The sequence below is a fragment of the Trichomycterus rosablanca genome, chromosome 12 (genome assembly GCF_030014385.1).
Source record: "Trichomycterus rosablanca isolate fTriRos1 chromosome 12, fTriRos1.hap1, whole genome shotgun sequence".
In the NCBI taxonomy this organism is placed as follows: Eukaryota; Metazoa; Chordata; class Actinopteri; order Siluriformes; family Trichomycteridae; genus Trichomycterus; species Trichomycterus rosablanca.
In genome coordinates, this window is record NC_085999.1 from 20,692,636 (window position 1) to 20,716,656 (window position 24,021).

Below are 24,021 nucleotides of genomic sequence, written 5' to 3' on the forward strand. Positions count from 1 at the left end.
GCAACCAGTTCTCAGTTTTGCACTATCCCTGTTCTATCCACTTGCTCTGTTGCTGGCTGTGGATGTTTTGTGTGGAGTATTGTTCTACCTTCTTTAAACTACTTTCCTGCACTTGGATTAATTTTAAATTATTGTGTCACTTGCAGTTCAGTAGCAGGGTGTGACCTGCCCTCTTACAGTTTGTCCATTACAGTTTGGAATAAGGGCAGACAAATAAATAATTTTGAAAATAATTATTACAAACATTTAGGGAAAGTTAAAGGTCATATAATTTTTTTCATGCAAAATTATTTTATTTTATTTTATTTTTTTGAGTATGTGTAACAGTGCTCTTATTTCAGTCTTGTTCTTTTGTTTGCCTGTAAATTAAACAGTACATGCACAACGTAACATAAAAGATAACATATTAAAGTAATAAGAGCAATGTTTATTAATAACACTTTCCTCTCTTAAAATTGCATGTTATACCATGTTCTTTAAGTTGTGTGCAGATGTCTATGGGGGAGGGGAGGTGTCCATTTCTTTTAGCTGATTTCACTGATGTCAGTATTGTGAAAGACGTCCTCCAGTAACAGTGTGTAGTTGACATTTTTTACTGCAGGACCTACAGCTTCTCCTTTCCAGTCTATATCAAACTGCAAATGATAGCAGAACAAAGTGAAAATAGTTCAGCATCGTACATGACTGGCACAAACATACTGACATTTATCAATGTTAATTCTAATCATTTTATTATCATTGAAATGTTTCAAAATAGTGTAACTTGAATATTCTATAAACTTTTACTCTTATTTTGCCCCGTTCCAGCTTTCTTTGAGTGTGTTTTAGGCATCAAATTCCAAATTAGTTTATATCAAAAAATAAATTAAATTGGTCTGCCAAAACATTTTTAAAAATGTTGGACTTGTGTCAGTTAAATAAAGGTCTAGGAAGGGGTAGGGGTAAACCTGTGATTGGAGAAAGCCTCAACTGAAAATCCAGTTCATTCCAAAGGTGTTCAGTAGAGCTTTTTTGTTTTTTTTTAAACCAAGCTTGGAGTTAGTAAGGCTTTTTAAAGAAATACTTTTCCTTTTTAGTACATTTAGTAGCTTGTACTTTTATATCTCTACTTGAGTAAAATATAAACTTCAATTTTTACTTGAGTATTTTCAATCAAATTAGTAGTACATTTATTTAAGAACCTGTGTACCTCTGCCACCTCTGCTAATTTAACTTTTTCAGCAGTCTGAAATGTAAACAAATAAGTGCAAAATAATAAAAACACCCAGTAAGCAGAGTTCAATGCTTTGTTGATGAGAAAAGATGAGAATAGCCAGTGGTTAGCACTGACATAAAGCACGGTGAGCAGAAAAGTGGGTAAGCTATAGCAGCAGAAAAATGCATTAGGTCACTGTTTGCAACTTTTTACTAATCAGTAATGTATTCTTTCAACTTTAACATGTACAGTGTATCACAAAAGTGAGTACACCCCTCACATTTCTGCAAATATTTTATTATATCATTTCATGAGACAACACTATAGACATGAAACTTGGATATAACTTAGAGTAGTCAGTGTACAGCTTGTATAGCAGTGTAGATTTACTGTCTTCTGAAAATAACTCAACACACAGCCATTAATGTCTAAATAGCTGGCAACATAAGTGAGTACACCCCACAGTGAACATGTCCAAATTGTGCCCAAAGTGTCAATATTTTGTGTGACCACCATTATTATCCAGCACTGCCTTAACCCTCCTGGGCATGGAATTCACAAGAGCTGCACAGGTTGCTACTGGAATCCTCTTCCACTCCTCCATGATGACATCACGGAGCTGGTGGATGTTAGACACCTTGAACTCCTCCACCTTCCACTTGAGGATGCGCCACAGGTGCTCAATTGGGTTAAGTCCATCACCTTTACCTTCAGCTTCCTCAGCAAGGCAGTTGTCATCTTGGAGGTTGTGTTTGGGGTCGTTATCCTGTTGGAAAACTGCCATGAGGCCCAGTTTTCGAAGGGAGGGGATCATGCTCTGTTTCAGAATGTCACAGTACATGTTGGAATTCATGTTTCCCTCAATGAACTGCAGCTCCCCAGTGCCAGCAACACTCATGCAGCCCAAGACCATGATGCTACCACCACCATGCTTGACTGTAGGCAAGATACAGTTGTCTTGGTACTTCTCACCAGGGTGCCGCCACACATGCTGGACACCATCTGAGCCAAACAAGTTTATCTTGGTCTCGTCAGACCACAGGGCATTCCAGTAATCCATGTTCTTGGACTGCTTGTCTTCAGCAAACTGTTTGCGGGCTTTCTTGTGCGTCAGCTTCCTTCTGGGATGACGACCATGCAGACCGAGTTGATGCAGTGTGCGGCGTATGGTCTGAGCACTGACAGGCTGACCTCCCACGTCTTCAACCTCTGCAGCAATGCTGGCAGCACTCATGTGTCTATTTTTTAAAGCCAACCTCTGGATACGACGCCGAACACGTGGACTCAACTTCTTTGATTGACCCTGGCGAAGCCTATTCCGAGTGGAACCTGTCCTGGAAAACCGCTGTATGACCTTGGCCACCATGCTGTAGCTCAGTTTCAGGGTGTTAGCAATCTTCTTATAGCCCAGGCCATCTTTGTGGAGAGCAACAATTCTATTTCTCACATCCTCAGAGAGTTCTTTGCCATGAGGTGCCATGTTGAATATCCAGTGGCCAGTATGAGAGAATTGTACCCAAAACACCAAATTTAACAGCCCTGCTCCCCATTTACACCTGGGACCTTGACACATGACACCAGGGAGGGACAACGACACATTTGGGCACAATTTGGACATGTTCACTGTGGGGTGTACTCACTTATGTTGCAGCTATTTAGACATTAATGGCTGTGTGTTGAGTTATTTTCAGAAGACAGTAAATCTACACTGCTATACAAGCTGTACACTGACTACTCTAAGTTCTATCCAAGTTTCATGTCTATAGTGTTGTTCCATGAAAAGATATAATGAAATATTTGCAGAAATGTGAGGGGTGTACTCACTTTTGTGATACACTGTATGAAGGATCATGTCAAGCTTTCTGTATTCATTACAAAAATCCCACTCTTTATCTCAGGCTAGTCATTTTTAAATCCACACTGATTTATCATGTAGAGAGGATCACTATATACTCTCTGTATTCCTCTACCACTCATGTCAGCTCCTTAACCAGATGAGTGAGACGGGACAGTGGAGATTGGTGTGTGATACGAATCCCCACAGGAACCTGCCTTATGCAGGTGAAAAGAAGTGGTCAGCTACTGCACACGTGTTGGAGGGAGCGTGTGTTAGGTTTGGCCCTCCACAATCAGACGTGAAGGTCTGCAGCAGTAAAGGAAAAAAACTGTGTAATTGGATACGACTAGATTGGGAGGGAAACTCGGGGAAAATGTTTTAAAAATACTAATACAGTCTCTGCTCTAATTAGAACAAAATGTAAAATGATCATAGGCCCCATCTGCAGGTAATAAAAATGACATAAACTGCCTCTATTTTCTCCAATTTTGGTAAACTCTGGGGCAGATGGTTTTGTTTAGTCTGTTATGCAGCATGACATGCTAATATAAAGTACAGCAAAAAAGACTACTTGTGAGTAGTAAATACAGTTTGTTTTTCTGTAGGCTGGTTTGAATGAGGCAAGGCTTAGAGATGCCACATTGGTAGGTAATGGACCAAGGACTGGAATTTTGCCACTTGCTTTTTTTTTTTTTTTACTCTGAGTGTGTGTGTGTGTGTGTGTGTGTGTGTGTGTGGCTATGTCTGCTTATAATGAGAGACAAAGCCACACATTAGGTACTGTATGTAGCCTTGCAAGAGGTCCTGCTAGAACAGGGCACTACATATCACATTAAGTTAGCTGTAATAAAAAAATCAAAGTACAGCAGACATCAGTGTTAACTTACCTTCAAGGCAACATCTGGTGGAAGCGGTGGACAGGCATTCTCTCTCCAGTTGATCCCTGAGAGAAAAGCATTGTAGTCCATCTTGCCAGAATCATTCTCAAATCTGAAGGTAAACAATACAAGGACCAAAACAGAGAAATATTTCAGACCAAATCTACCTGTAAATAAACTGCTTTACAATAATTACAGATATTGGGTGTGTTCGAAAAGCTAGGGACATAGACGCCATCCTACGCGCGCTCTCGAGAAGGAGCCTGTTCAGAATCCTAGATGCCTTAATATCCTCACTAGTTAGGCATCTTAACATTTCAATGTTATTTTGACTCAAGAACGAGTGAGCATCGGAAGCGTCCTTAGTGATCAAGACAATCCCAGCATTCAGTGAGGCAGCTCTTCTCTCACAGAAAAATAATAAAAACATGGCTGACGGGGCGGAGGAACGAACGTTATTTTCAAACGTAAATAAATTCTTATTGATTTTTAACTTGTATAAACTTGCACAAATGTTTTTATTTGTCAGCGAATGTAACTGTTTTCGGTACATGAAGGGAGATACCTGACTTATAAGTCATTGACTTATTAGAATCCTCTCTACTGAAGCAGCTGCCTATGTAGGCAGTAAGACACAGCAAGGCAGCTCTCTAGGTTTTCGAACACACCCATTGTGTGGAGACTATCCTTGGATCATGAGTTTATGTGTGAGATGAAAATACACCCTGGAATGGGTGACATCACTCATTTATTTATTTCTATTTACTTACAGATAGTGACACATTTTCTTTTTGCCTTTTTTATATTTTTTTATTAACTTTTTTAATTAACAGTGATCCAAGATGGTAAAATTAGAAAAAAAAAGACAGGACTCATTTATTAATTAGAGTCATAAATTAAACATGGCAAAAGCTTCAAAGCATCAAAAGAGTCAAATAATTTAGTTTTGAAATCAATATTTTTTATAGTTTTTGCTTTCGAGTCATGTAAAATATGAATAGTAATGAGAATTTATATGTATTTTTGTTTACAATTTTCAGAAACTAATATATTGCTACTTACTTGTGCAGAAGGGCTCTCAAAAGGTCATCGTCCAGTGGCAAGCGGAAACTTTTGCATACAATCCAAGCCTCTTTAATGGAAATATATCCACTTCTTTAATGTTATAGCAAAAACATAAAAAGAACAAAATATTAGTAAAACACTGGCATCTGATGGTCTGCAAGAATTTAATATATGCAGTCAGACTAGTAGGTACAGAGAATAGTGTGTAGCATTTCACATTCAGAAAAGACAAAACTCTGAGAAACTCTAAGAAAATCAGATTTTAAAGAAGATTTTTTTGGCCTTCCAGTCTTTTTTGTCCTTGATCTCTCCTGATTCTTCAAATTTCTTTATAACAGAATGTGAATACCACATCTTGAGTGTGCAGTTTGTCTGCTGATTTCCCTTTGAAAGTGGCCTTGCAGATGCAAAGAAATGTTTTTTGTCAAATTCTGTAATTTTTAACATTTAAATGGAATGATGTGATTAAAAGTCAGTCTTATACATATAAGCAAGCTTCCAATAAATTAAACTCATACAACATGTGCATGTAATGCATAATAATGTCATGTAGGTAGGGCAATAGGACAAATACAACTGGTAGTAAAGACATCAGTTAGGGTTCTGTACAGAATGAACCAAAGATACTTGATGTTTTGTCTGGTCAGCTTCATCTCTTGGAAATGCAAAACCATATGTTGTACACAGGCATGACCGTGAAGGTAGACGGTACAAACTGGCCTTCCTGCAATCCTGACCTCTCCCAAGTAGAGAATGTATGGGGAATTTTGAAACAGGAAAATGACAAGCCCATACTGTTGCAGGAAAAACGAGACAAAATAATACCAGAAACAATAATTTTTTTTTGTTTTAAGTGATGTGAAAAGGAATGGCAAAATGACAAAGTGGTAAATGCTTTACCGTCCCAACTTTTTTTTTGGAATGTGTTGCAGGTCTGAAATGCAGGAATGTATGTATATTAACAAATGAAATGATGTTGACCAGACAAATCATGAACATCTGTTACCAGAGGTGTCCTTAATCATAACAATGTGACTTATCAAAATGTATTTAGAATATTATCCTTTTTAAATGACAAACAGTACTACATGCATTACTAAGAGCAATCTGTCGAACTCAGTTACTCTCAGTCATCTATTTGCGTATTTTTTCTACTATATGCCTTGCTGGACAGATCATCTGGTTCCAATGCTTTAGCTGAACCACTGGAACTAATCAGGGCTCCTGAATGTGGAACCGTGGGGTCTGCAGACTGATCTACCTCAGGTTGAGTGTTTGTGATCAACGTGTCCTTAAAGAAATGCTCTCTTATTTCTACATTAAAATTGCGTTCACATAGAGCAGTAAGAGCTTACTGTATTTTTATACTTGCAAATAAAGTGTACTTGTTTCCATGCACTTTAAATGAATTATTTAATAAGTGTAGTCATTTTGAGTCATATAAAAGAATTCTTAGAAGGTACACAATAATAAAATAATTGAATTATTTTTCATGTAAATCACTATGAATACATTTTTTTCGTTATTTATTTATTTCAGTGGTTCTGTTATACCTGTCCTGGTCCTCATGTGTAAAAGCTCGCAGCATGTCTGAGAAGTTCTCAAATTGTTTCTTCCTCAGGTAATTCTGAGCAATGGCCAGCATAAGGCCAACGTCCAGCTCAGGCTGTTCTCGTACCAAGTAGGTACGACCCAACACCATAATCTCATGCTCCGACAGCTGACAATTTAAATCTGTCAACAGAGACCTGCAAAGACACACAAACTCATCATGTGACACTGAGTCAATAGAGAATGTGCTGCTTTTATTGGTGGATTTCACAGGTAGATTAGTACGGACACACAGTCTGTCGTGGTGACTAATAGACGAATATTAATATAATATTTAAAAAAGTATAAGATATGTGTCTATGTTGCAATTGCCACATTACTTACATACATGTTCTTACTATCAGTTATGATCATGTGATTTGTCAGTACATCAGTAGCTCTTGGTTGGCTCCTTACCTGAAGGACTCATGAGGAATGTATGCAGTGCTGCCTGGATCACTTAGTGCTAGGAACTTTCTCATTTCCCTCTGCTTCTCTTCACTGATGGACTTTAACTTGCTTAGAATGGTGCCAATATTGGCCCTGGGAAACTGTGCAAAATTTTTAAAACATCAGTGAATACAATCAATGCATATTTCACAGATGCAAATATGTCAGCAAAAAAAATATTATCTTGCTAAAATGTGAAATAAGAGATGTCTGAGAAGATGTATTAGGTAATTAGGAAAAACTAGAAAACCCTGTTCTAAAATTAGGAAACCCTGTTCTAAAACTGTATGAGGTCTGCCACTTTGTGGCTGAATTGCTGGGGTTCCTAAATGCTTCCACTTTTCAGTAATACCACTCACAGTTGATCGTGCAATATCTACAAGGGAAGATTTTTTAATGACCAGACTTGTTGCAATAATGGCAGTACCACGTTTTTTAGAATGATCCATTCTTTCACAAACGTTTGTAAAGGCAGACTGCATGACTAGGTCCTTGATTTTATACACCTGTGGCAATAGGACTAAATAAATGATTGACTGAATTCAGAAATTAAGAGGTGTGTGCCAATACCTTTGTCTATATAGTGTATGTATATAATGAGACTAGACTATGTCTCTACTGATGTCTCACCACATCATACTACTTTTGTCATGTAAGATATACATTGAGTATGTCCTACAGAAATGGATGTGTATCCTACCGATTAGCAATAGTACTAATAACATTTATATAATTAGATATTATATAATTAGTAAGCTACATGGGTAACACTGGGGCATCACAGCAAGAGTGGCCTGGGTTCGATTCCCCAGACAGGCTTTCTGTGTGTCTGTCTAGGTGTCCACATGAGTTTCCTCTGGGTGCACAGGTTTTCTTCCACTTTTGCAAAAACATGTAGTCAGGCTAATTAAAGCTACTTAAATTGGCCTCAATATGAGTGTGTGCATGTGTGAGTGTGTGTCTGCCCTGTGATGGACTGGCAACCTAGTGCTTTTTCTTAATGAATCAGACCCACTGACTAGGATAAAGCGATAACAAAACAAACAATAAATAAATGAATGAATGTTCATACATGTCAACTGATGACATAAAATTGGACAAGACTAAAATCCCAGATGTGCGTCTTAGTACATTACCTACCTTCACATATGGAATAGTTTTAATCTGAATTGTGACTAAAAGTGCTGAATGGTTTAACCAAAATAAACTTTATACAATTATCCATTTTGCCTGTTAGACTATTATCTAAAATGGGTTTGCCCAGTATTCATTTCTTTATTTTAGCAAATCTTTTTTTGGGAGGGGGGTTGTGGGGTGACAGAAGCCTCCAACATACAAGTAATACATTTATTTTAATTTTCTGCAGGATTTTTTGCCTCCCCTCCATCTGTGCTAGTTTAGTGAGCTCTTACTGTCTTTGTGATTTACACACAAAATAAATAATTTGGTTTAACATTTGTTATTACACCTTGTCAACAGTACTTTTGTTCCTTGACCTGAGTCTGTTTGAACCCAGAGATCATAACATTTTCCATGTGTAAAGTGTTTTCAAGCCTGGGTAAAGTTTCTCTGATATATCTAAAATGTGGGTCAGGGGTTCAGTTAAAGAGATTAGATATAGACTATACTATAATGTTGTTGGCCAAACAATAACTTATTTTTTAAAGAATCACACTGCAAAACTAAACACCAAATTAGAGACTATGGATGCATACACAGTGTTTGATTAAACAAATTACTGACCTACAGAACTGTGCTCAAGTTTTAGGCAGGTGTGAAAAAATGCAGCAAAGTGAGAATAATAAAAAAATAGAAGTGTTAATAGTTCATTTTTGTCAATTAACAAAATACAAGTAAATGAACAAGGGAGAAATCTAAATCAAAACAATATTTGGTGTGACCACCCTTCAAAACAGCATACATTTTTCTAGGTACACTTGCACAGTCAGGGATTTTGTAGGATTATAATCAGGTGTATGATTAACCAATTATACCAAACAGGTGACAATGATCATCACTTTTATATGTAGGATAAAACAGTCTTTACTGAAACAGAAACAGCTGTGTAGGACACTTAAAAATGGATAAGGAACAGCCAAACTGCTAGAAAGGTGAGATGGTGGAGGACAGTTTCATGTCGCATGTCGTACACCACGGCAAGACTGAGCACAGCAACAAGACACAAGGTCTCTCCCATGCAAAGATTTCACAGCAGACTGGGATTTCATAATATGCTGTTCAAGCTCTTTCGAAGAAGCACAAAGTAACGGGCAACACTGATAAAACCAAGGAAACTTAGTGCAGCAGATGAAAAACGCATGCTTACTTCTGTTCTAAATCGGAAGATGTCCAGCAGTGCCATCAGCTCAGAGTTGGGAGAAACCAATGGGACCCAAGTACACTCATCTACTGTGCGGAAAAGTCTGGCCAGAAGTGGTCTTTATGGAAGAATTGTGGCCAAAATGCCATACCTTTAACATCAAAACAGGGCCAAGCGACCCAACTATGCACAAAAACATAGAAACTGGGATGCAGAAAATTGGCAGCAGGTGCTTTGGGGTGATGAGTCAAAATGTAAAATATTTGGCTGTAACAGAAGGCAGTTTGTTTACTGAAGGGCTGGAAAGTGGTACAATAAGTGTCATCGGGCAACAGTGAAGCTGCATTTAAGCAAATGGGGTTGGGAATTTGGTCAGGATTCATGGTGTCCTTATCTGTGAGAAATACAGGCAGATCCAACATGCAATATTATTGGAAAGGCATCTAATTGGCTGCACGTGTATTCTGCAGCAGGACAACAACCCCAAACATACAGTCAACATCATTAAGAAGCATCTTCAGCTTAAAGAAGAACAAAGGAGTCCTGGAAGTGATGATATGGCCCTGATCTCAACATCTGTCTGGATTTGAGCAAGTCTACATGCACAGAAGATCTGTGATTAGTTCTTCAAGATGTTTGGAACAACCTCCCTGCCAAGTTCCTTCAAAAACTATGTGCAAGTGTACCTAGAAGAATTGATGCTGCTTTGAAGGTAAATGTGGTTACACCAAATATTGATTTAATTTAGATTGCTCTTTTGTTCATTTAATTTTTGTTTATTGACTATTAATGCTTCTATTTTTGACAGTATTCTTACTTTCCACACCTGCATAAAACTTTTGCACAGTACAGTAATCATTTTGTATATAAGTGCCAACTTTAACCAAAAGGCTTCACATTAACAGTTTAATGGCAAGCTAAATAAAAAGCAAAAGGTTAATATGCAATATATTAGTTTAATTACTCATAATAAAATAATTAAGAAGTTTATCTTTTATCTCATTTGTTTAAACCAACCCAAAACTGAGCCCAGAAACATTCCTGAGTACAGACTGAAGTGTGAAAACTACCTTATTTCTTACTAATGACTAACAACACATATTTAAATAGCATGCACTGTACAAGGCTTTACACATGATTTAGTACTCTTCATTTGGGCCTGAGCATTAAATATGCAGTACCTCTTCTGCATGCTGCTCCATATAGTTGACTGCATACTCATCAGCGTCCATTAACTGGAAGAACTGGTTGTTTATATTGAGCGTGGCTCCCACATACATGTCCTGAGCTTTGTAGTATTCAGACATCTCACTCTTAAAGATCTCCTGTGTTGGTTTCTTCACTCGACTTCTCTCCAAATATTTACCTCCAATCAACCCTGCAGTATAATATGCGCCATTAACATACCATATGTTATCATTGCAATCTGGAAATGTACAGCCATCTTTTTCTCTATCAAGTTCAATGAATTATTTACTAAGGAGTAAAAAAGTGGCAAACCTGAGTTTTTCTGGGAGGGTTCAAACACTGATATAGTGTCATCACTAAGGTAGTAGGAGATGATAAAAGAGCGTGTCTTGTCTATGGGGTTGTCTGTCAACATTTTGCCCATAAATCTTAGTACATGGCTCACCAGGCCCTGTCTGTCAAAAGCACCACAAAAAAAAAATTATAATAAATACAAGAATTGGCAACAATGATAAAAAATTATTTCAGTAAAGTTGATACAACAAAAGAGAAATTGAGAGTTTTTTGGGACTATGCAGACAAATAAAAAGGGTTGGAAGAATCACTCGCATGTAATATATCTGCATGAAACCCACTGTATCAGGCAGCCCAAGGAACTGAGCTGTTTCGCTCCCAATACAATACTACTGTATAAGCTTAATAGTATACTAAATTTCATCAAGTCAAGTCAAGTCAATTTTATTTATATAGCACTTTTTACAATGGACATTGTCTCAAAGCAACTTTACAGAATCCAGGACCAACAGACAAAACACCTCCTGTTGAGCAAGTCGAGGGCGACAGTGGCAAGGAAAGACTCCCTTAAGATTACAGAAAGAAACCTTGAGAGGAACCAGACTCCGCAGGGACCCATCCTCTTTGGGTGGCCTGGAGGATACTTTAAATAAACAGGATTTACACAAATCATACATATACAAAATTAAATTGAACTGAAAGTTATAACTAGCAAAAAAATAATTGGAGTTCTTCGTTGTTCAGTCCAGTCTGTGATAAAATCTGTTCTGACTAATAGTGAAGTTTCTGTTTTAAGCACATTGTGTTGGATTTTATGACTAAAGCAGTGTCCTCTCTGATCAGTGTACAGCCTAATACATTGAGTTCTGAATATTACACCCAATTTTTTGGAAGTGTATTATTTAAACAGTTAATTAGGGTCATTGGGACATTTTGTATTATGCATTATAAACAAGATCTTTGATTTGTGAATTCTCTTGATTATTTAACTGGCAAAAGTACAAAGAATTGCATTTAATTGCAATTTGTTGACCAAATTGATTATATCTTTCTTATAGTGACCATAACTAAGGCAAGTAAGGCCAGTAGTTCAACTGGATCAATTGTTTAGGTGTTCATAGTAAAATGTTGTTAGACTGGCCACTCCTGGGAAGGTTCACCACTGTTCCAAGTTTTCTCCATTTGTGGATAATGGCTCTCCCTGTGGTTCACTGGGGTACAGAAGTCTCAGGCTGTAGTTTCTAATGACTTTGTTTCACATATGTATTAGAATTTCTTTGGAATGTGGCATCACATGATACACACTGGAGTTATGTTGTCAAATATCAAAAGTAGTTTGACAATCCAAAACATAGTGTGACAAATTGAAGAAATTTGGAAGGCGGCAAATACTTTTCACAGCATTATAAGATTATTAATAACACTACTACTGTGCAGTATATTATTTGGCAGCTAATAGCAGGTAGGATAAATTTAATTGTTTTGTTAGTTATATTACAGCCACACACTTTCAGAATTATTAACAGTGACTACATAGAACTGGTTAAAATTTTGTATTAGTAGTATACTTTCATATCTGTCATTTACTACTGTACACTGTACTGTACTGTATCCCGTATGAAAAAAAAACATGAGTAGAAGAGACAGGAAACTTAACCTTAGGTCAGATGTTAGTTTAAATACTCATGCTGTTAAAAGTAGAATGATGTGTTACGGAACTCGCTCCAGTAATCCTGTCTTTACCTGTCTTTCTCCATTAGCTTCTTAAAGTCTTTCTGAGGAGGTTTGAGCAGCAGACCCTGGCAGGAGCAAAGCGAATCTTCTTCTGAACCAAAGCCAGTGTACGGAGGTACCTGTGGGGCTGCTTTTGCAGGTGGAGGGAACTTGTACTTGATGGGTGTGAAGTCTTCTGCAAAGCCACACCAAACAAAGAGGAAAAACAAAAAAGAAAATTATAAGTGTTGATGACATGCATGGGACCCAGCAATTTCTTTACCCAAGAGAGTCACGCAGTTACAGTGTGCTGCCCTGTATTAATGAACTAATGTCATCAGCTCCTCTGTTATTATACCACTGTAGTCAGATGCAAACACACCGAACAGTGTTTTTGCTACAGCAGAGCTTATTTGCCTTCTTAGCCCCTTTTCCTTTGCACAGTATACTACAGTACAATACAGTACCCATCTAAATCCGGAACTATCCATACCATACCTAAAGTGCTATTGTCCATTTCCGATTGTACAATAAAACCATTAAAAGTAGAAGGAGTAGAAGGTGAGGCTGTGACGGCATTCTCCACCAGCCACTGAGGGCAAATATGCCACAGTAACTGTAAACAATACCAGGGAGATTTTCAGTTTGCCTTTCTGCAGTTGATGTGCTCTTTAATTTTTTGTAGTTTGGGATTGCAGTTGGGTTTTAAATATGCCACATGTATTGACTCACTCCTGTAAAATTCTGTAAAAAATTACATTTGATTAAATGAAATTAATGTCAGCAATGTTTCTTGCTCTGCCTAAACAGCCCACTTTGGTATGCTTGTCCCTGGTCAAGAAACTTATTATTTAGGACTGGTAATTGGGTACAGTATACAGGGGTTGGACAAAATAACTGAAACACCTGGTTTTAGACCACAATAATTTATTAGTATGGTGTAGGGCCTCCTTTTGCGGCCAATACAGCGTCAATTCGTCTTGGAAATGACATATACAAGTCCTGCACAGTGGTCAGAGGGATTTTAAGCCATTCTTCTTGCAGGATAGTGGCCAGGTCACTACGTGATGCTGGTGGAGGAAAACGTTTCCTGACTCGCTTCTCCAAAACACCCCAAAGTGGCTCAATAATATTTAGATCTGGTGACTGTGCAGGCCATGGGAGATGTTCAACTTCACTTTCATGTTCATCAAACCAATCTTTCACCAGTCTTGCTGTGTGTATTGGTGCATTGTCATCCTGATACACGGCACCGCCATTGGATGCACATGGTCCTCCAGAATGGTTCGGTAGTCCTTGGCAGTGACGCGCCCATCTAGCACAAGTATTGGGCCAAGGGAATGCCATGATATGGCAGCCCAAACCATCACTGATCCACCCCCATGCTTTACTCTGGGCATGCAACAGTCTGGGTGGTACGCTTCTTTGGGGCTTCTCCACACCGTAACTCTCCCGGATGTGGGGAAAACAGTAAAGGTGGACTCATCAGAGAACAATACATGTTTCACATTGTCCACAGCCCAAGATTTGCGCTCCTTGCACCATTGAAACTGACGTTTGGCATTGGCACGAGTGACCAAAGGTTTGGCTATAGCAGCCCGGCCGTGTATATTGACCCTGTGGAGCTCCCGACGGACAGTTCTGGTGGAAACAGGAGAGTTGAGGTGCACATTTAATTCTGCCGTGATTTGGGCAGCCGTGGTTTTATGTTTTTTGGATACAATCCGGGTTAGCACCCGAACATCCCTTTCAGACAGCTTCCTCTTGCGTCCACAGTTAATCCTGTTGGATGTGGTTCGTCCTTCTTGGTGGTATGCTGACATTACCCTGGATACCGTGGCTCTTGATACATCACAAAGACTTGCTGTCTTGGTCACAGATGCGCCAGCAAGACGTGCACCAACAATTTGTCATCTTTTGAACTCTGGTATGTCACCCATAATGTTGTGTGCATTGCAATATTTTGAGCAAAACTGTGCTCTTACCCTGCTAATTGAACCTTCACACTCTGCTCTTACTGGTGCAATGTGCAATTAATGAAGATTGGCCACCAGACTGGTCCAATTTAGCCATGAAACCTCCCACACTAAAATGACAGGTGTTTCAGTTATTTTGTCCAACCCCTGTAGGTCACTTGGCAATAGAAATAACTACTAAATGTGGAATCACAGATTTAAAGCCAAGCAGACCACTGCTCCTCTGCAGTCTTCAGTAAGTTGTAAAACTTTTAACTTTACCAAAAATTATTAATGACACTGTAATAAAAAGCATTAACTGTAAAGAACATAGAAAATATGAATAGAAAGACCTGCATAATTATTCTGATCGCCAGTACGGTAATAAAAAAACATTTGAACACAACACTGACATCATGTGGCCGAACTTGCATTACATATGATTGTCACTGAATTGGCTCACAGTCAGGCCGAGTTCAAAACTTTTAATTTTGTCTGATATTAATTAAGTCTGAATGCTCTAAAGTAAATCTGGTCATGTAACCAGGAGAAATGCAATTTTACAGTTATTTGATTAAGATAAGTAAACATGTAGTAAAATCTGTTGTGGAGCTTAACTGTTGCCTAATTTTACACTTAGTCTTCTTCTATGAGAACACGTGATTAGATTAGAAAATCATAGTAATGAGTCTGAAAGCACTCTGTAATACAAATTCTCCAAGATCATGCAGGCTTCTAAGTCCTCGCCCTTCAACAAGAGTGCCAATAATTAATTTATTTCTTTATTTTAATGTTTGAAAATGAACGGTAATGATGTAACCATTAACAGGGTAACGGTGGCCTCAGCCACACCCAGACATAGCCAAGTATGTCTATATGTAGGCGCACAACCAGCCACAGTGTACTGGGCCAGTCAAAGTGCCCATGCTAACTCCTGTTCACCACTGAAGGTACTTACAGTGGGCAAGCAGGTATAAGAAGTGGACATCAGAGCAATGAAAGAAAGTAAACTAGTCTGACAAATCCTGTTTTTAAGAAAATCATGTAGATGGCTGGGCATGTGTGCATCATTCACCAGGATGCACTGTAGAACAAAGTTAAAGGACCTACTGGCAATGTCCTGGTACCAGATACCACAGGACACCTCCAGATATCTTGTAGAGTCTATGTTTTAGTGGGTTGGAGTTGTTTTGAAAGTTTATTAGGCAAGAGGTTCTAATGTTTAAAATCATCACTAGATGACTTGTGATGACTTGGGCCTTCCATTCCTAATTATGATAATTTTAGCAAGTGAATACTTTCTGGATCCACAGCAGCTCTGATCAGAATAATGCAGTTAACTAAGAAGAATACATAAATAATTATAAAATAGATTTCTTAAGTTTTAAAAAACCTTGGACACTGTAAAGCTGACGACTTTTTTCATAGTGCGCAGAGCTACAACTCACCAATGCCATATTTGGAGCGATAGTACTCTTTGGTGAAGTTGTCACAGTCACAGATCATTACACTCCGGCCCCAGACATTAATGACTCCTCCAATGGTCAAATCACAGTCCTTGTAGAACTCCTCATGAACAGCACCAGTCTGAGACATGCACCAATACAAAGAACAGTTTACAAAATCTCAAACTAACTCAGATGAAAAATAAGTTTGCTATGGTCTAATAAGAGCAATAAGACTGAGTGTTTACATTAAATGATAAATTTTATATGAATAATTAAATGGTCTACACATAATTATGGTTTTTATTTACTCTCTTAACTTACTTTGAGGCTATCCAAAATGTAACGACCTCCTTGTCCCGTCGGTCCAAATACATTAAGAACAGTGCGGTCTGTTATTTCTCCAGGCTGGCGTTTGGGAGTGGGAGCATGCTGTTCAGGAGAGCCAAACATATAATCCAAAAAATATATAAGCCAAAAAAAATATCTGCAATCTGTCTTAAAAATCTGTATGAACAGGGATAGTGATCAAACTATATTTTCAAGCAAAAGTATAATTTGTAAATAATAACGTAATTATTTCCTCATGTATTACCTTTAGTAACAGTAAGATAAACTTCTTGCTTCACACCACAACAGAAATAAGAAAAAAAACTAAAGGACAAAAACTAATACAAATAAAAACTCTAAACCATGTTATTTCAATGGTAATAATATGTAAAAGCACATGTCTAATTAAATAAATCAATAAGAATTTCACAGAATTCCACTGTCTCCAGTGTCAATACTTAAGGCAGACTTACTCAACAAGCACAAAAGAATTATTCAACGAAAGCACTCCCTAAATGAACTCTGAATCAAGTTAGTGTTTCATACACATTATTACAGTGTGACGGCATTGCACCAATATGGTCTAAAATGCATTTTAAGCCCTGCTTAATATACTCTCTATTCTAACATAACAATGAGACCTTTCTACACACCATTGGAAGCTTGCTCCTGTGCAAAAATTTAGGAACAGCATCTCGTCCGGAGTTTGGATAGATAACTTCTCGTATTTCTATAGTATCATCTGCCAAAAAGTAATGCAGGATCAGCTCTCTGGGGTCTCCATACATACTCTCTGAATCATTCCAGTAGCAATAAAAGCGCAGGACATCGCGATCATGGTTTAGGAACTGCTTTAAGGTATCCTGTCTCTCATATGGGCGCAGTGGCTTCATGCTCTTCTCCAGCTGTGCAGGTAAAGCACACAGTCTAAGACAACACTGTAGTTATTCTACATCAGTAAGCAACTGTTTTGGACACCTGCTTACCTCATGACGAAGTGTTGTATAGGGGTCTGTTGGTGTTGTTGCTAAGTCATTAACACGCACTCCCATTTTTCTTAGGAAATTACGTGTGAAGGGGTCACAGTCCATTATCATAAAGGTCCTGGAGTAAAACACCATCTCCTTGTTAATATTAAAAGAGTGAAAATTGTAAAACTGGTCATTATTAGGGGGAGGGAGAGGAATGCGATGGCGGTGAATAAGAGTTCCTGCATGCAAGAAAAAATTGATTAGGTACAACTGAATTTAAATGAATGTAATTAATATTTGAGTTTAAAATTAATAAATATTTAATGGCTTTACCTTGTGGTATACCACTGTTTTTAACTTTGGGCTCCACAACCTGTATGGTATCATCTTCCAAGTGAAAGTAAATCTTACATTGTCTAATCCTGTATTTTTCCTCCCTGCTTTGAGCAATAGCTTCTTTAAAGTAAGCATCAAAGCACAGGACCTAAAGCAGAAGAAATTTTGGTTTCTGTTTACTCAATTTTGGTAAATAAATGAATGTGTTATTTTAATGACCGACCTGCTTGTAAAATGATATCCAAGAAGGGGCCTCACTAACCTCTCCTCTGGGAAAAACTGAGTATTTGAGTTTTGCTTTCTGGCCTGGTAGCAATTCTCCTCCAATGCCTGGCTTTTCATCTCCCATCAATCGTACTCCACTTGAGTAATCAAAATGCTGAGATTTGTGAAACTTCTCTTTACCCAGCTAAAGGAAAAAATTAATATTAAGTAATACATAATAAACACAGGTTCAAACAATAAGATGAGTTATACAATGTACAACATATTGCATGGCCTTTGCATTTAACAAAGAAGTTAGCTAGTTTCTTTGTTTATTTGGATTTTAATTTCATGTTTTACACTTTGGTTACATTAATGACAGGAACTGTAGCCACTCATTACACAAGGTTGATCAGTTCACACAAGGTTATATCGAACACAATCCTGGACAATTTAGTGTCTCCAATTCACCTCACTTGCATGTCTTTGGACTGTGGGAGGAAACCGGAGCACCCAGAATAAACCCACGCAGACACAGGGAGAACATAGGTGCAAGATGCTGGACAAAGGTAGAAAAATAACAAAAATAGATAAAGAAATAATGCTTTAGACTATTTAACTATGCACATTCTTATACCACCAAATAAGAATCACCCTGGACAGGTCGCCAGTCCGACACAGGGCAAACACACACACAGTAAAATGTAAATGTAAATTCACTTTACAAGAGTGCAAAGATTTTTATTTTTATCTTTTAGAGTGTAAATAATTTTTCTGTGTAAATAATTTTAATTACTTGTGATTACTACTACTGTCTTTCTTTCTTCTACTGCTGCTACTCTATTGGAGAGATGCCACTCGAAATTTCATTTCTATTCTATTCTATTCTATTCTATTCTATTCTATTCTATTCTACCTCCAATTAATCTGGCTGCATGTCTTTGTACTATGGGAGGGAACCCACACAGACATGGGGAGAACAAGGTTATATCGATCCACACCAAAAGGACCTGCTTCACCTAGGAATCGAACCCATAACCTTCTTGCTGTGAGGCGACAGTGCTACCCATCAAGTAGAATTGTTGTTCATATGAAGGTGCACAAGTGTGTGTGTGTGTGTGTGTGTGTGTGTGTGTGTGTGTGTGTGTGTGTGTGTGTGTGTGTGTGTGTGTGTACACTATAAAATATCATCATACCCTAATGAAATTCTTGCCCTTTGTCTCATTTAAATCTCATAAAGTCTTTTTTTCCAGCTGTATTTACACATTATGATCATTATTATTAAACTGAAAATTAATTATTTTACTATTAAATTAATTAATTAGTAAAGAAACCAGACCCTTAAAGTATCCATTACAAACTTGCACAGGTACAATCAATCACCTAATTGGCTCACACCTGACATCAACTGTGTGGTTGATTGAGTGGTTTTGATTGAGAATTAATATTACTATTATTCACAGGTATTAGGATGTTAACATCATATTTCACACACTTTGGTTATATTAATGACAGAAATGGTAGTTACTCGTTACACAAGATTTATCAGTTCACAAGTTTCTAGTATCTCCAGCTCACTTCACTTGCATGTCTTTGAACTGTGGGAGGAAACCGAAGCCCCCAGAGGAAACCCACACAGACACGGTGAGAACATGTAAACTCCACACAGAAAGGACCCAGACCGCATGCAAAAAACACAAGAATAACAAGTTTACTAAAGAAACTCAAAGTGCATAAAGTAACTAAGTCTAATTAGAGCTAGAGCTTCTCATAAAGTTTACTTCTGATGTTAACCCTAAATACAAATAGTGTACTGTATGTGTGTACAACCCCCGGTAAGCTGCTTTTTTTGTTTCCCATATAACTCGACAATACAGGCCCCCTCCGACACGTGTGCAGTAACCGACTGCATCTTTTCACCTGCACAAGGTGAGTTCATATGCGGAACAGCTTTGTGTATGGAGAGCCACAACCTAATCAACGCACTCCTTCCCCTTCTTTGTGCAGGCATCATCAATCAGCCAGCAGAGGTCGTAATTGCATCAGCCATGAGAGAGTCCCTATCCGGCTTTCCACCCTGTATGAACAACAAGCCAATCGTTGTCATGAAGGCGCCCAGCCCAGTAACTAAGCCGGACGGCAGAGTTGAATTTCAAAATGTCAGCTCTGGTGTGCTAGCATGATTTACCGCTGCGCCACCTTAGCGCCTATGGCTAACGTTGTCAGCTTACAACAGTGACATTTAAAGCCCAATTTGATAAAATAACTGTCTTTATTTTATCCGTCTTTTGTTTGTAATTTAAATGTGATGTAAAAAGTACAGTTCCTTAATTTAACTTACATTTTTGGCACAAAAATGCTTAATGGGCTAAGTGTATGCTTTCAATCAAAACACATCTATAAACACAAGCGCTTCTAACACCATTTTACCCGTTAATTCTGTTTTAACCTTTATTTTTTGCCGTGGGCGCACTGCATCATGGGATACAGTGCTCGCACAGCTGAGCAGGGAGATGTCTGCTTACCTGTTCGTTACAATATACAAATTCAGAAAAAAATTTCAGATGTGAAAATTTTGAAAAAAACTAACTCACAGGAAAGGGAATAGACAACTGCAAACTGATATATTAGTCTGGGCTGGTTTTATTAAAACATCGTGTTGTACACCTGAGTAGAAAATAACAAGTGAACCGTGATGTTTCCACTTGTCCACGCCGTTAAAAACTACGAAACTAGCACCATGGTAAATTTAAGTTAGTTGGACATTCGCCCGACATTCGAGTTTCTTTCATCTCGTTCAGGGCCACTATACATACAAAAATGAATAAAACTGCACAAAATGACTTAAACAAGGAACATACTTCAACTATATTTCAAAAAGTTCTTCTCTTAATGTTTTGTATATCTCAAAATAACAATGAAATGCATGCAGTATGTTCATCGGTACACTCAGTAGTACATTTATAATGTACTTCAAGTGTAATAACTATTGTGCTCTTTTAATGCTTTTTTAAAAGTACACTTAAATATACTTTTCTTTAACAGGAGGAATCAGAATTTGCAGGCTGTTAAATAGGCAAGGCAGGGCAAGGCAAGTTTATTTGTATAGCACCTTTCATACACAGTGGCAATTCAAAGTGCTTTACATAAGGAAAAATTAAAAATTAAAAGCATTAAAACATTCCTGAGATCTAGAACCTCAGAAAGACTTCTTGCAAACATTTAGTTACAATTAAAAACATGAAATTCAAACAAGAGAGATAAAAATTAAGAACTTGAAAAATTAAAGCCGGCAAGCTGGAGGAGGACTGTGTCTCATTCCGCACAAAATATCCGATACAGTGCACAAAATAGTAGCCTCGATATTGGTTGATATCTGATTCAGCTCACTGTTTAGTATAATGGATGGCATTTGGGCCACTACAGCTCTCAGTCTACTCACACTGCTATGTTTTTAGCAAGCTTGACCAAGATAATTAGCCAGGTAAGTAGGTAATAAAAATAGACTGACTTATCGGTTCTTTCCCAACGGTTTTGATAATCATTTTTTCATTGATTTTTTTTTTATAGTTTTTGCAGCTATTCTCTAGGTACAAAATTACTTACATTTCATCTGTTACTATGCACAATTGCCACCCCCAAACATACACTGATCAGCCATAACATTAAAACCACCTCCTTGTTTCTACACTCACTGTTCATTTTATCAGCTCAACTTACCATATAGAAGCACTTTGTAGTTCTACAATTACTGACTGTAGTCCATCTGTTTCTCTGCATGTTTTTTTTTTTACCTGCTTTCACCATGTTCTTCAATGGTCAGGACCTCCACAGGACCACTACAGAGCAGGTATTATTTGAGTGGTGGATCATTCTCAGCCCTGCAGTTACAATGACATGGTGGTGGTGTGTTAGTGTGTGTTGTGCTGGTATGAGTGGATCAGACACAGCAGCACTGCTGGAGTTTTTAAATACCATGTCCACTCACCGTCCACTCTATTACACACTCCTACCTAGTTGGTCCCACCTGTAGATGTAAAGTCAGAGACGATCACTCATCTATTGCTGCAGTTTGAGTTGGTCATCTCCTAGACCTTCATCAGTGGTCACAAGACGCTGCCCATGGGGCGCTGTTGGCTGGATGTTTTTGGTTGGTGGACTATTCTCAGTCCAGCAGTGACAGTGAGGTGTTTAAAAACTCAATCAGCATTGCTGTGTCTTATCCACTTATACCAGCACAACACACACTAACACACCACCACCATGTCAGTGTCACTGCAGTGCTGAGAATGATCCACCACCCAAGTAATACCTGCTCTGTAGTCCTGGGAGAGTCCTGACCATTGAAGAACAGCATGAAAGGGGGCTAACAACCCATGCAGAGAAACAGATGGACTACAGTCAGTAATTGTAGAACTACAAAGTGCTTCTTTATGGTAAGTGAAGCAGATAACATGAACAGTGAGTGTAGAAACAAGGAGGCGGTTTTAATGTTATGGCTGATCAGTGTATATAAATACTTTTTTTCTTTGTCTGTGTTATCAACAACAAACTTGAGTTAAGTTTTAGGGTAACGACTTTAGAGTTTGAGCCTCTTTCTTCAGACAGCCTCCAAAGTCCAAGCTGATGTCAAGGCTTCTTGACTGTGTCATCTGTGTTTTAGCAGCTTCTACTACTTGTATCTAGCTTACTGTATATCTGACTAAAGAAATAAGCATTTTTAGCAAAAAAACTAAAGTAATAACAAAGTTCCATGTACTTTGAATCTACAAACAACTCCTACTACATAGGATTTTGGGACTGTGTGAGTCTTGGCTCAGAATCATTTCATAAACCCCCAATAAAGGTTCTTAAGTTTTACTAGTAAACTTCTATAGAGAAATCGATTGCTTACTGACTTATTCATTAACAAAAAACAGCAGTTGTTTTACTGAAATTAGCATACATACAACATTACTTATGCGTATTACTCAAACATAAAAACAACATGTTAACAGTTTGTAACACTGTGTGACCTTGATGTACTTAAAAAGTTGGTACTCAGCGTACGTATTTAGCTAGAGAACTACAGTATATACATGGAAGATGAATGGTAGCTTATTTTAAAAGGTACTTAGTTTTACAGTAAACAGACGGTATAATTATACATTTAAACTTACATTTGTGTTGAGTTCACGTCCAGATAACAGAGGTAAAGCCATTTTGGGGAATTAATAAAGTCTGTAGCTAACACTCGTTGCTATGGAGTCGCTGTTTGTAGCTTTGATTGCTAGGCAACGTAGAGCGGGTCACGTGTTTAGGCCAGTTCATCGGCATTTTTTATTAGTTTTACCATGGTCAGGGTCGCTGTGGATCCGAAACATACTCGCCAATCATACACTGACTCATTTACCAATATACTGTAGAGAAATCACCTACTGGCATATTTTGGGTAAGTGAGATCAGAGTATCTACAGGAACAAACCACCACATTCCTCCTCCTAGTAGTAATCAGAGACAACGTTTGAGCCGACATCTAGATGAGCCTGGAGCTGTGTAGCCACACTTTTCTGCCGCGTTTCTGGAAGTGTTGCACAAACAGAGATGAAGCTTTGCATGCTGTCCACAATACTGACACAGCACAGCACAAAATATACATGCCCATACGTCTCTTATAAAAACTAAATGTTTTCAGCTTTTATCCACAATAAGAAGTTAATCAGCATTTAAAAAATTTCCCTCTTTCCTAATTTCACAGGACCCCAGTAGATAAAAGGGCGCAAAAACACGCCTCAACCCTGCCCTTTCATACGGATGTGATGTTATGATTAAAAATTATATATACATGCATATATAGTCTTTCTTTAATCTCTTTACAATAAATGGCTAAATAAATGTTAAATTTACCAATTGGCTAATTGTAAAACAAAAGTGGCAGAGCACTGCTAGAGCCAGCAAAATTGCAATTGGTCCATTGACAGTGTCTGTATCAAAAGTTGATAATTCCCAAAAATCAATGTGCTAAATTTATTAGTAAAAAGCAGCCATTTTGATTTGGCCATTGTGATCTTGAAATAATTGAATTTTTTTTTTTTAAATGAAGCTCTGGTATTACACAAACTGTTCTAATATTAAAAACAACTGGCATGACTGTTCCCCTTAAAATGTACTTACATTTTTTTCTAAATTTTAAGTAAAGAGAAAAAAATATGTTTAAGAAAGTGTTTAAATATATAAATGTGTTGTGTTCAGAATTAAATTGTGATTCTGC

General features: G+C 37.8%; 1 protein-coding gene across 1 annotated transcript; it reads right to left on the minus strand.

The window, feature by feature from the left end:
* Positions 1 to 406: 406 nt before the first annotated feature.
* On the minus strand, positions 407 to 23,019 carry efhc2 (EF-hand domain (C-terminal) containing 2). The gene is made up of 15 exons (XM_063005673.1): positions 22,931 to 23,019; positions 17,830 to 17,976; positions 17,565 to 17,715; positions 17,247 to 17,470; positions 16,914 to 17,165; positions 16,255 to 16,362; positions 15,934 to 16,072; positions 12,561 to 12,726; positions 10,836 to 10,978; positions 10,517 to 10,713; positions 6,983 to 7,116; positions 6,529 to 6,723; positions 4,973 to 5,065; positions 3,920 to 4,022; positions 407 to 635 (listed from the first exon to the last, which is right to left on the minus strand). Exons 1-15 carry the CDS (start codon positions 22,970 to 22,972, stop codon positions 525 to 527), a joined length of 2,205 nt encoding a protein of 734 aa, XP_062861743.1. The 5' UTR covers positions 22,973 to 23,019; the 3' UTR covers positions 407 to 524.
* Between the last annotated feature and the right edge of the window lie 1,002 nt (positions 23,020 to 24,021).

Bases quoted from the DNA above. Each gene is read 5' to 3' on its own strand.
- efhc2 (XM_063005673.1), bottom strand. From the start codon at position 22,972: ATGGCTTTACCTCTGTTATCTGGACGTGAACTCAACACAAAT. The intron at 17,166-17,246 runs GTAAGCAGGTGT...TTACCTGCACAG, and splicing joins ATACAACACTTCGTCATGAG to CTGGAGAAGAGCATGAAGCC. The intron at 10,979-12,560 runs GTAAAGACAGGA...TGCTTTTGACAG, and splicing joins AAGCTAATGGAGAAAGACAG to ACAGGGCCTGGTGAGCCATG.